General features: G+C 34.3%; 1 protein-coding gene across 11 annotated transcripts in view; it reads left to right on the forward strand.

The window, feature by feature from the left end:
* Cyrib (CYFIP related Rac1 interactor B) overlaps positions 1–13,737 on the forward strand; it is a 126,498-nt gene that overhangs the window by 99,437 nt on the left and 13,324 nt on the right. For 6 of the 11 annotated variants that reach the window (XM_060389359.1, XM_021645403.2, XM_021645405.2 and 3 more), the window contains 3 exons: positions 501–583; positions 7,476–7,597; positions 11,467–11,572. In XM_060389359.1, coding sequence (XP_060245342.1) covers positions 511–583; positions 7,476–7,597; positions 11,467–11,572 — 301 coding nt within the window. In that variant the 5' untranslated portion in view covers positions 501–510. The remainder of the gene's footprint in view (positions 1–500; positions 584–7,475; positions 7,598–11,466; positions 11,573–13,737) is intronic. The other 5 variants (XM_021645407.2, XM_060389362.1, XM_060389361.1 and 2 more) reach the window with 1 other exon arrangement.

The following is a 13,737-nucleotide window of genomic DNA, read 5'->3' on the forward strand; positions in this document are numbered from 1 at the left end:
ATTTGGTTAGGGATACCTGCAGTATCCATTGGCATATACAAAGTAAGTTTTACATTTTAAAATGAGATGTGAAGGTGAGCTTTGGCCAAACCTTAATATTTGGCCTTTAAATAAATTGTTGTTTCATTCCTATACTTAGAAAGTTTTTGTGAATAATTCTTTATTGGAAATTTCTTTTTCAGAAAACTAGCACTATTGGAATACTTAAAGAATTTTTCATTATAAGGCCATTAATGAAACTTGTCTTGGGAGAATTTTGAGAAGAATTAGAGCAACAATTGTGCCATTATGTACAGGAAAAACCATATTTCACCTCTAGGTCCTACACATCAGCACCTTGAGAACCCGTTTTGCTGTCTGCCAGAGCACAGTCTGGGTAACCTGAAGGATGAATTCATGGCCTAATGAACATTTTTCCCTGTTACTATTTTACTTTAAGTCAATTTCAGATGTTCTTTTTATAAAGGGATATTTTCTCTTTCTCATTCTTGTCTTGACAGGTACCTTAACATGGGGAATCTTCTTAAAGTTTTGACATGCACAGACCTTGAGCAGGGGCCAAATTTTTTCCTTGATTTTGAAAGTGAGAAGATGATTTTATATCTATTTCTCTTTGCCTGCAGTAGACTGCGTTTGTCTTGCACTAATGAATGTTTCCACTTCGCCATCTTTTAACTGCTTTGCATGACTGAGCTGTGAATCGTTTGAGTAAAACTTCTCATTCCTTCTAGAACTGTATCATAATTTATAAATCAAATTCAATAGTAAAGTATCTCCTTGAATTTTATAAAAAGTTTTGTCTTGTAATTGGAGGCTATTTTGTTATTTAAGACCAACAATTATGAAAACACAAAAAAAAATTGAAAAGGAAAAAAGCTGCTACCTTTTTATACTAATAAAAGCAGTATTTGAGGGAAAATTGTATTACAATTGAGAAAAATGGACTAGGTTCCATTTATTCCATATGCATATATAAAGTCCTTCCAATGTGGGTCAGTTCATGAAGGTGATTCAGAGCTCAGTAATTTTGGCATAATATTAAAAGGTAGTGAACCTAAATTATTTAATCTTTTCAGATAATTTAAAAAGTAAAATGATCTTCAGGAATTAATTTTATTCTGTCTCTTAGTAAAAAGAAAAATAATAGGTTCACAGACCTTTAATTTGCCTTATATCTGTTCTGTGTTGCATGACTTACTGTACTGTGGTCTAAGAGTGGCAGGTAAGTGTTATTGAGCTCTGTGCATGTTCTGCTTTGGCTTTTGGCTGTTGATATTGCTTCAGCTTGTCTGATTGTCAAATTGAGAAAAATGATTTTTAAATTGGTGTTTTAGTGTGAATGTTGCTATTTTAACTGATGATTAGAAAATTGTTAGGAAAGGGTGAAGAGATAGCTGTAAATCATATGATTCCTAATATTTGAACAGACTTTTTTAAGTACTTAAAATTTAAGACTTTCTGATATTGAAAAGCAAATCCCTTGAAAAGAGAGCCATTTGTTTTTCACCTTCAATTTAGTTCCTATATTGTTCATTCTATTTTATAACCCATTTATCCACACTTATCTTATAAGCCAGGGTATTTTATATAAACAGACCTGTTTTTAACATATTTTCATTTTATAGAATACTTTGTAGTCTCTGATATTTTCCTACTTACTAGATTTCTACAAAAACCTGTTACAGTCTGGGTGCTGTGTGTAGACTAGTAAAGGAGGAAGGCTAAAATCAAGACCATTAAATTGTTGGGATTTTAGGGAACATTAGTTTTCTATTAATGAACATCAGATGAACAATAGTTTTCTTGACCCTTCTCAACAATTGAACAGTGCTGTTCTAAGTGCATGTTTAGCATGGATTTTAATCAGCTTGAGGATGTTAAGCAGACTGCTGACTTTTAAAGAATGTTCTTCCAGATGAGGCAACTTACATTAAAGCTGTATTAGTTTATTTGCTCTGTTTGAAACTTGGTCCTTTGAATTTTTCTTCTGCTCTTCTGTCTTCTTTTTTCTTTGTCCCAAATGTCTTATATTTGCAGAATCTTGGCTTTGATATAGTCAAGATCTTGTTCAAGACTTGGCACTTGATCTTTTTATAAAGCTAGCTTCTATTAAAGTATGAACCATGAATTTAAATGTAGAACTGGAAAAGATTACTTGATCTTGGCTTGTCGGGGTGGGGGCATTTGCATCATTCTCTTCATATTTTAAAAAGCTAATTTAATTGTAGAAATGGGTTTAAGTCACAACAACAAAAATAATGGTGTAAAACAATGTGTGAACCTTTAAAAATATATATGTGTATATATATATTTTTTTTTGAGAGAGAGAGAGAGAGAGAGAGGGTTTCTGTGTGTAGCCTTGGCTGTCCTAGACTTGCTTTTGTAGACCAGGCTGGCCTCAAACTCAAAGAGATAAGCCTGGCTCTGCTTCCCCGAGTACCGGATTACAGGCATGCACCACCACGTCCAACTTAATAAACTTTTAAGAAGTGCTAATATTAAAAATATGTATTTGGCCTTCATTATATCTGTGCACATGTGTGTAGTGCTGTTATATACCAGAAGAGAGCATTGACTCTCCACTGGAACTGGAGTTGCAGACAACTGTGAGCTAGAAATTGAGCCTGGGTCTTCTGGAAGATCAGTAATTGCTCTTAATCATTGAGTCAACTCTAAAGCTTAAAACATTTAAAATGTTTTAAAATGTATAAAATGTTGCTTCTATCAGCCAGTGTAGAGCTCTTTGTTTGCTATTTCCTCCTATACCTTAAAAGAAGCTCAGTGAAGACACACTGTGTACCAGGTAGAATTCGCTCCTAACTTCTAATTCAGATGCAGAGGTACATTTTCATTGGCTTCTGACCCTTGTGGGATCTTAATGTTATTTTTTACATATTTTTCCTGTATTTAAAAAAAAAATACTCAATTGTGAACTTGGGAACTTTATCATTAAACTTCTATAAATACGTTAGCCTATTAGATAGCTTCTCTTTTTAGCTATCGTGTACCAGAGTCAAGTTTGCCAAACACAGTTATCTGCCAGTTCTCATTTATTATTTTAATAAAGCCACATTATTTGGTTAAAATATTTAAGGCGATTCTCTTTTCTTGAATGTGAAATAATACTCAGGTCACCACAGTAGTTTAAGTCTATTATTCCAGTCATTCTTAGTGGTTGGACCCATCTCTGCACATCTCGACAGCTGGGCTCTACAGAAATAATTATATATAATCTTAGTTATGGAGGACACTGGAAAGAAACAGCAAAACGCACAGTGGTGTTAAGACAGAGAACATTCTGTATTGACTTTGGGGCATAAGAATGAATCAAGTTACATATTTCCAAGCATTTTAAACATAATTTTATGGTTTTAATAATTACACAGATAACGACTGTGTTGAAGTCATTATTCCTTTAGCCCATTCCCCCTTTACAGGTTTACCTTGAATCCATATACACTTAGAATTACCTCTTGTATACCAGTCAGTAGGTACTCAGTATGCAAAGGTTCCATCCCGCTTAGTCTTTTTAATAGGAAAGAAGTGAAGAATCACAATCTAATTTACATAATTTGCATTCAGGGTATAGATCAGAAGGTGAGAATTTAGTAAGATGATGTTGGAGTTGGGTATTAGAGGGTGAATTTACAGCTCAGTGAGGAAGCTTACTATGGAAGAATCAGTAGCATGCACAGTGCTTTTCTGTGCACAGATGCCATTCTGTGCTCAGCAAAATGTCATATTCTTTACATTCAGGAATTCTTAAGTGATATTAAAGATAGTAGGCCCAGAACTGTTCCATAATATTTGGTAGCAGGTACGCTAAAGACAGCATGTTTTAAAATAACATAAAACAAAAATGGCAACAGTATTTAACTTATTCTAATTCTTAGAGCTACCTACTGTTAAGATTGTTAATTAATAGCTTATTCTAATGATAAGTCTTTAGCAACTGTCTAATTCTGTTTCTTGGAACAGAAGAGGGACTTTTTGATTTTGTGTCCCCTCCCAGCCTAGAAATTTAGTATTTGTTAAACTTGATGTACGTATATCAAAGTAAATCAAACTAGTGTTTTTGTAGAAGTGGTCATTTATAAATGAGAAATGGAATCTCCTTTTTCTGTTTGTCGAGAGTGCCTTCCCATTAAATCTTACATTTCTTTTTACATCTTTTTGTGTTGCCTGTCTTCCCTCTTTATTTAAAGATATTTGTACTCACTTTTAAGACCAATGTTTTTTTCCAGTTAATCTCTTGCATATTTTCAATAGCTTTTGCCTTATTCTAGGAAATATCTTTATTCTAGTAGCATCTTTAAAATACTTTTTGAAAATATGTGATCAGATGTATAATGGCCTCCTTTAATTAAAAGCTGGGGCCTTATTTATAATTATGTTTCCATTTGTTTGGAAACTGTTCATTGGAAACCCTGCTAAGTAGTAAGGTTACATGTACTGTGCCAGTGGGGTGCAGTGTGCATTTTGATTCCTGACTTGATGGAACTTAGGTAGATAGGTTATAAGTGTTTACTGAGTGAATGAACGTCAGATTGAAGCAGAAAGCCCATTTATCACAATTCTAATTTTTATGTTGACTCTTTTTATTCCTCCTCTCAAAAAAACACTATCTTTAATTTTAGTGATTACTTTCAGTGATTCTTTGCTAGAGTCTTGTAGGGAGTTCTTTCTCTGCCTGATTGAAAATTGGTATGTTATGAATAAAATATTTAATTTTGCTTTCAAACAATAAGAGCAATTGGAACATGCCTTAATTTCCATTTAACAGAATATACATGATGACCAGCGAATGTCTATCCTTACTGGATACATTGTTTTTCATTTAGGAGAGTATCATTTTGTTAACAAACTATGTTGTTTGTTTTTCTTGGAAAAGTAAAGCTATGAAAAATCAAAGTGACAAGTCTTGGTTGCATTATATATAAAATCCCATTAAAAAAAAAAGAAATGCTTTATTTTAAAGTCTTTTTTCTTCCTCCCTAGTATTTCACCCTTTGCATGATTTGCTTTCAGTAAAGTAGTGCTTACCTGTCTGCTCTTCTCTGTTCGTCTTCATTTCTACAGCAGTCTTCAGCAGCTTTCAAAATTATAAATGTGACTTTCCTGTGACAGTCTAAAAGATGTTAATCAGTGTGGTGCTGGGTCTTTTTCCCTCTTAGAGAAACTTGAATCTTCTCCTTTATTTTAAATTTCTTGGTACTCATTAAACCTTTACTAGTTATTAACTACTTACAAGGTCTATTTAATCTCCTTGATAATGTTTTGTTTGTAAACTCAGTGTCACATTATGTTACTAGCCTAGTGACCACACCAAAAATACATAGTTTAATCTTCAAATGACACAAGTGCTTTTGATATGTAATAGATAAAATGCTGTCTTTTGTCATGAATTCCCACCTCATAACTTCAAACTATGTGTCTATTGATGTTGTGTTTTTAGTTCCACAATCCATATGAGAAAGTACTGAACTTTCATTTTTGCATGTACAAAGTATTTCTATATGCTGCATCTGGTGTAAGTATAAAAGTGATGGATATGCTTTTTTATTTATTTTTAAGTGTTGTGCATAATTATTGCCTTGAAAAATATGGTCTGGCTATATGTGAAAACATTACTGCTTAAAATAACAAACTGATTCTTATAAATCTAGACATTTATCTCTAATTCACTATTTGATTTTACTAGAACCTTTGTAGCTTTGAGCACACTCGTAATATTTCAATTGACTCCTTTTAATTATTGTATTTTTTTTCTCAAAGAGTGATTAAGGAAATGAATAAACACATTTTTAAAGTTGGCTTTCCACATGAATGTTTCCTTACTGTTTCTGAAGTACTTGTCTTATGTACATTGAATGTAAACTTGGGTGTTGTGATTGTTGATTTTAAAAGTATTGTGTGTGTTTTTAACTAGTTGGCAGGTAATAGAGGGAACTCAATTGTTGCTTGCCCCAAGCATAAAATAAAGATAAAATTTAAGATGTCTTTACATTTAGTCTCATGTGTGAAGTAAGTTTTTCTTTTTAATTTTCTGAGTAAGGGGACAAATAGTTATAAAGGCAAGCAACCAACTCATTAAACAATGAGTCTGGCCCAAAACATTCTGAATTCATCTTTTAAATTTGGACTGATTGTCTTCTCCCTAAAAATAACATGTTAGCATGGAGGAATCCTGCCAGCTTAATTCTTTTTTAAGGCATTATTTTACATACTTTATACCTTATTTGTAGTATTGAGTGTGATCTAATTGGAAAGGCTTATGAAAAACTCTTTGATTAAGCAGTGCACTTTTTTGTCCCAATAGAAAGGAGAATTTTAAATAGATTTGTTCTTAAAGGAAACAAATGACCTTGCTATTAAAATGGGATTTCTATAACCTTTTGTCTGGCAGAGAGAAATCCAGATTTTGTCACTTTTTAACATAATGTTTTTTGGATAGCACCACTGGTGGTAAAGGTGCCTATATGTTTGTATCCCTGATTATGATATTTATAACTGTAATTATCTTTCAATTTTTTTCTCCTTGATCTTAGTTATGTAGGAAGTCAGTTTTTGCATTTCAGAATTTCAGTAGCTTAAAGTATCTCCCCTTCAGCTGCTCAGGAGTTCTATAGTGGTTTTGTAGTTCAGTCTGAACTCCTACCCAGGAGTCTTGACCTTCACACTCACCAACAGAGATGTTTGTGGCACTGTTATAGGCTTGGGCTTAAACATATCCTCTCTCGTAACCCCACATGATCACAATTGTTCAGACATTTTTAAATGGCCCTTAGCAAACCTCATTTGTTAAAAGTAAAGTGAACTGTATAGGAAAATAAAGTACTATTGTCTTTTAAACTATAGATGAGCAAGATACTTTAATAGGTAGCCTTCATTTCTACTGCATTAAAATAGAATATTGATGCTTCGTTTGTCATCATTAGTGGCCGTGAGACATGCACTATATATATATATATATATATATATATATATATACACATACACATGATTATTAAGTGTATCAGGCACTGGGTGCACTCGTGCATTTTTATAATCTCAGCACAGACTGAGGGAGAAGATTAACAAGTTTGAGGGCAGCCAAGGGTACATAATATGTTAAAGGCCAGTTTGTACTATGTAGTGAGACTTGACAAACAAACAAAAAAAACTCAGAACTCTAAGTAATACCAATTTAAATTTTAATTAGAATCCTCAGATTTGTTCAAATACTTTCATACTTTGTAATTTAAAGTATTATATAGTAACATTTGTTTTTTTTCTTGCTTTATAATTTTTATAAATTTGAAATTAGTTTAAATTTGTCTTCTAAAAAGTTAATATTGAATGAAAGGTATTCAAAATTAATATTGAATAAAATGTAACTCATCTTTGGAAATTGGGGTTGGTAATTGCTTTTAGTTAATACATGTATTAATATATTCATGCTATTATAAATTTTCTTGTGCTTTCCTGCTGTTTAGATGCCCAGCCTACAGAGTCTGAGAAGGAAATATATAATCAGGTGAATGTAGTGTTAAAAGATGCAGAAGGCATCTTGGAGGACTTACAGTCATACAGAGGAGCTGGCCATGAAATACGAGAGGTAACGTTTATAATTTATACAGGTACTTTTTCAGTAAAAGTGAATTGGCTATGTGTCACCTTGGCTTGGTTTCTATTGTTTTCTGGACTTGTCATAGAAAGTATTATATTTGAAAGATCACTTGGCGTTATATCAGAAGTAGTTGCAGTGCTGCATTGGCAGAGGGCTATTATAACAGGGCTGTTATAACAGGGCAGTGCTACCTACCCATGTGTAATTTAGTAACATGTCTGTTATAGTCACACATGAAAATTAGGTTTTCCTCTGGGAACTATTTATGTTTTCTTCTTGTGGAAAAATACTATTACTTTCTGGCTTTACCTCCACTTTCACCTCTATTTTCAACTCCTAAGCTTCCTTGGAAAAAGTGAAACCATCCGAGTTAGTTCCTCCATCTCCAGTCCCCTCTCTACCTGCCTCTTCTCTAATAGTTTTATGCTACAAGGAAAGTGTGAGCTGAGGTGTGTCTCTGCATTCAGATCTAGTCTCTGAATTTACACAGATTTTTCAGGCCTCCTTTTGTATTTCTATCTTTTTAGAAGCTCAAATGCCTCTGCTTTCTTTCCAAGACCAGCTCTACCTTTATTCTCAAGTTCCAGTCTAGAACTTTACTCTTTAATTATATTTTCTCTTAATTACACCTTTATTTGATTTTTCTTCCCTCTGAATGTACCTATTCTACTCTGAAACAGTACTCAAACTCTCTTGCCACTAGACCTTAATTTCTCATCGTATTTTGTGAAGGTGGTGCCCATGCTTTGTTCATGGTCCCCCTTGCTTCTGTTACTCTCAGAATCAAGTAGTACAGAGATCATCAAAGATCAGTCTTTTGGGCTCCCAGCCTTTGTGCCTTGATTTATCATCTGACATTTGGAATAAGAGCACCTCAGAGTAAAGTGGAAAAAAAAAAGAGGATTCTGTGGTTCCATGCTAGATCTTTAGTATAAGAGGAGGGTTACTGAAATGACTCACAGTCATTTCCTACCTCTAAGTGCTCTGGATTGTTTATGATCTAGCCTGTCTTGCAGAGTGATCTCCTCGCCTTTTCAGTGGAATGCCCTGCCTTTTTTCCTTCACATCTCAGTAACTACTTCCCCTTACTCTGTATTCTTGGTACTTATACAGTTGTCTTAGGGTGATCATAAACTTTAAAAAAAATGACTTGGTGTTTATCTCTATACAGCTCACCCTCTAAGCTTCAGAGTTAAACCCCGGGTTCTTACATATTCAGTGCTTATTAGTAAAGCTGTAAACTGTTGAGAAAGTGAATAATAGCTCTGTGGACTATTTTTCCTGCTATTATTAACACAAATCTAAACCTTAACAATTTTGTGAAAGACTGACTATTTCTATGAAATCAGATACTGAAAATATTTAAATATAATTTGAAAAAGCAGACATGGAAGTAAAACATAGTAGCTTCATTAACTACTCAGTAAATTGTTCTTTCCCTATAAGTCACAACAATTCACAGATTTTAAATTATGTTTGATGTTATCTTCAAAATGTTGATTAAATATAGTTGAATTCTTATTCTTATCATAGTTACTTTTTTTTCATAGTCTGTAAATGAAGAAAAAATCTCATTCACTACAAGGACATTCATTGTGCTATTTTTCTTCGTAAAGGCAGATTCTTAGTATTGAAAAAAGTTTCATAATTTTCCATCAGAAGGGATAGTGTGTGTGTGTGTGTGTGTGTGTGTGTAAACAGTGACGCACAGTAATGACATGAATTAGCACAAACTATTTCCTGGTAGTTTATTAAGGATGTGGACTTGAGTTTGTATTAAGTAACATTTGTAAAATGTGACTTAAAAATGAGCACGATTTGGGTCTAGAGAAATGGCTCAACAGTTAAGAGCACTATCTGTTCTTCCAGGGGACCTAGGTCGATTCACAGCACCCACATATTTATATATAACTCCAGCTCCAGGGGATCCAACACCTTCTTCTGGCCTCATCAGGAATGCATGTGGTTCATACATGCAGACAAAACATATACATATATACATATATATATATATGATCATATTAAGTATATAACCTTAAAAACAATAATTATGAATTAAAACAAGTGTGTTCTCTAGTATAAACCTCTTGTGAAGGTAATAAGAACTTCCACTAATGTTGAAAACCGCCCTGCATTTTAACAGATTTAAAAATGAATTGTAGTACTTGCTTCAAGATAGCATTGCCAGTGACATTACTAAGTGCCCTTTTGTATGTTGGGCTGTTATGGATATCACAGCACTAAGTGTAAAATAAAAGGTGCAGGAATCAGCCACTCAGAGAAATCCATAGAATGTTAGCCACAAAGGGATGCATAGTCTTCATTTCCAATAGGCAAGGCAGGTCCTGGAAAGTAGGCCACTCACTTAGTACAGTAGATAGCATTTACAGGTACATTTATATATTGTGGGGATACATTAGTGCGTAGACGTTCATAAGAGGAGCTCGGGATAGTTAAGAGGGAATCAGTGAAAGTGTAATTTTATGTTTGCTTGTTTCCTGAATAATAAACAAGTTTACATTACTTGTTATAAGATGGACTGAATTCAGGCTTCCCTCCAGGTACATTAGCATGCTATCAAAGATGGTTTGAAAGTCCATGTTTATGTGAAGTTAACATATTGTGATATTGTTACACTATTTTTTGATAGTAACATGAGTAGCACTGGTTTTTGGATCCTGCTGTGTCAAAAAATTATTCAAAAAATTATAGAACAAATTAAAAACTTGAAAATATCAGATGTGTTAGTTAGCACATGCCTGTATTTCAGCAGTTGGGAAGCTAAGGCAGGAGGATCATAAGTTTGAGAGCATCTGGGCTGCATAGTAGGACCTTGAATTTGAAAATGCTTAAGAAGTGTATATAGTGAATTACACATGTAGCTCATTTATGTGCAATTAATTTATTCACAGAATTTTAAAATCTGAATTTAATTTTATTTTGCCTTCATGAGTTTTATGTTGATAGATTTAATACTAGTGCCTTGGGGGAAACTAAACATGTCTCTCCTGGTGACCCTTACAAGCTGCTCCTGCCATAGCTGTGGATTTTTTTCTCTCAGGTAGTGACTGGGTTATTTAAAATATTAGAAAAAGCAAAGCAGGTTGCTAGGGGAAAAAACCAACTACACTAAGTTCTATAAGGGATTAAGAAGGCATCTGTAGGCAAAAGGAAGGTAAAAGTAAGAAAATTCTTTCATGTGGGAATAACTCCATATTCAGAAGAGACAGCATAATGGCTTGATGGAGTAGAGCTGACACAGGGCTGTGTATACTTGGGAGCCCTTGCTTGGCCTTGATTTTTTTTAACCCCCTTCAGAGCTGAAGCTGTTTTTGTTTTGTTTTGATTTCTATTTGTTTTTAATCTTACTCAGAAAAGCCCGAGAAAACTTGGAATCAGGAAAGGATCTTACTTTTAAACAATGAGTATTTGCAATATTTCTAAGTTCCATTTTTCAGGATGATTCAGATTCATGTTGGCCAGGTCTGTTAAGCAGGTGTGGACTGTGCAGTTTGAATACAGCTGCTTGACTCTTTCCCAGGGTTGGCATTTTAATTTATTGTCTTACTTCATTTCTTCTTGAAGACACACCAAGTCTCTCTGCAATAGGGGAAACAATATAAAATAGTTTTCCTTTTGTGGCTGTAAATGACACCAAGTTGTAACATAGTTAACAATGTTTATTTTATTATTATATTATATTGCATGTAACACGATGGAGTTGAGAAAATCCAACTTAGAATTCCTGGGTCTATCTTTCTATATTTTAAATATCAGGATCTCCATTTTCTTTAATGTAAAAAAGACTGTTATGACTTTTGTAAATTTTAACTTTTTTTTTTTCTTGGGTTTTTAAGGCAATCCAGCATCCGGCAGATGAGAAGTTGCAAGAGAAGGCATGGGGTGCAGTTGTGCCACTAGTAGGCAAATTAAAAAAATTTTATGAATTTTCTCAGAGGCTAGGTAAGTTTAAACCTTTGTAATTTTTACTTTCTTGTTAAGAAAACTTGTTTATTAAGTCCAGAATTATTTAGAGAATTTTGTGTTCACAGTACTGAATTTGACTATGTAGCTATTTGCAGGCTATTTGTGAGCACACGGTAATGTCCTCATAATTTTCTCAGCCCTAGGTCTTTGAATTGTTGAAATCATTTGTGATTTACAGAGGGAAATCTGATTTCTTTGCATATGCTCAAGGGTCTCAGTATTAGAAACCACATGGTAGAATTGGTAGATAAGTGCTTGCCACTGAGTGACATCCTAACCCATAAGACAGACATTAGAAAGAAACAGACAAGAGTTGGAGCTGTATTTTTATAATAAATAAAATGTTTTTAAAAACATCGTGTTCTGTTAAAGATATTGTGTGAGTGTTTGTGTGTGTGTGTTTCTGTGTGTGTGTGTGTTTCTATGTGTGTATGGTGGTGTGGTATATTTGGAGGCCAGAGGTTGTTAGAATGTTTTTCAGGATTGCTTCTGCATTGTATTTTTGAGACAGAGCTACTTACCAAACCAGAAGTTTACCCTTTAGGCTAGATTAAGTTGCAGGCATGTGCTACGGTGGTTGGCTTTTGCATGGGATCCAGACACCTGAACTCAGGTCCTCACTTCTGTGCACTAGCATTTCTAAGCATGAAAATTAGTTCTTGTTCAGTTATTTTCCTTTTAGTCAAGTGTATGTTTGGTTTGTAGTTTTGCATCTTCTGTAATCTCTTGTCAGTTTAGGTCTTCTCATCTTGGTTATTTTGACTACTATTTAGACTCTTTCTTACACTGTTAATGCTTAGTGTCCTTTGAAGTTACAGTGCTCAGATTCTACTAAGTTGTCTTGGTCTCTTGGTGTGTATCAGTGAAGAATGGAAAATACACCAAAGTAGGTGGATTTCAGTGTTTTCTGATGTTCTAGATGTTGGGATTAATCTGGTAAGTGTGTCCTGTGGACACTGTTTTACTCCAGCAGAGGATATAGTAACACTCCAGAGCAAAAGCTTGATTTTCCTGCTGTTGTAGTGGGCCTGGGCCTTTCATAAAAAAAACTCTTAGGGACTTAAGTCATGAATAAAGTAAAACTGAAATCCAGTAATTACCTACCTTAACCAGTAACCAGTAACCTGGTTAATAATATTTCTAGCCTCCTTGCTAACAGGATGCATTTCTTTGCTTGCATGATAGACTCAGTGTTGTTGATGTTTTAACGGCTACACAAATTTGTTATTTCAAATATGTAAATACATGATAGGTTTTTGAGGTAACAGCCCTTTTTGACTCTTACTAGCTGAATAATCTTGATCACATCTAGAGTTTCAGTATTCTATCTAGACTTGCAGTCTGTTCAGTCTTTTGCCTATATCTCCTTAACTTCTCTTACTTCTTCTCTACCTACCTCTCCATTATGGAATCAGAGATGAGAGTAAATACCAGACAGCTCATGGAATACCCACAACTGTCAGGTTGAACAAACCCTTCAGAGTCCTGCCATACCAATAAGAGAGCTCTGCAAACATACACGTCATTGGTAGTTGTACTTCAGAAGAGAGACCCTGATGCCTTGCCATTCTGTTAGAGTTTAAAAGGCTGATGTTGCCAGACTCATTGGAAGATGCTGATTTTTGCTGATAGTCTTATTGGCCAGAGAAGTGTTGTGTTGGTCTGAGGCCTAGGAGCCTTTTTGTTGAGGCAGCTACTGTGCTGACAGTAGGCATAATACTTTGGCTCACCAAGGTCTTCCTTCTTTATCTAGGGGCTTATGGAGCACTTGTAGCATGTTGGTTGTAGTCACTGGGCTTTTTTTTTTTTTTTTTTTTTTTGCTTTGGGGTTTTTTTTTTTTTTTTCTTTTTGTTTATTTGTTTTGGTTTTCAAGACTGGGTTTCTTTCTGTAGCCCTGGCTGTCCTGGAACTCACTTGTAGACCAAGGTGGTCTTAAACTAAGAGATCTGACTGCCTCTGATTCCCAAGTGCTGGGATTAAAGGCATGCATTACCACTGTGATACTGGTAGTTTGCTTTTTAAGTAGTAAATTGTTTGCTTTGATCGAGACAGGATCTCTGATAGCCTAGGATGGTCTTGAACAGCCTATATCTGAAGATGACCTTGTGCTTTTTCTTTTTCTTTTCTTTTTTAACATTTA

The sequence above is a fragment of the Meriones unguiculatus genome, chromosome 8 (genome assembly GCF_030254825.1).
Source record: "Meriones unguiculatus strain TT.TT164.6M chromosome 8, Bangor_MerUng_6.1, whole genome shotgun sequence".
NCBI classification, from domain to species: Eukaryota; Metazoa; Chordata; class Mammalia; order Rodentia; family Muridae; genus Meriones; species Meriones unguiculatus.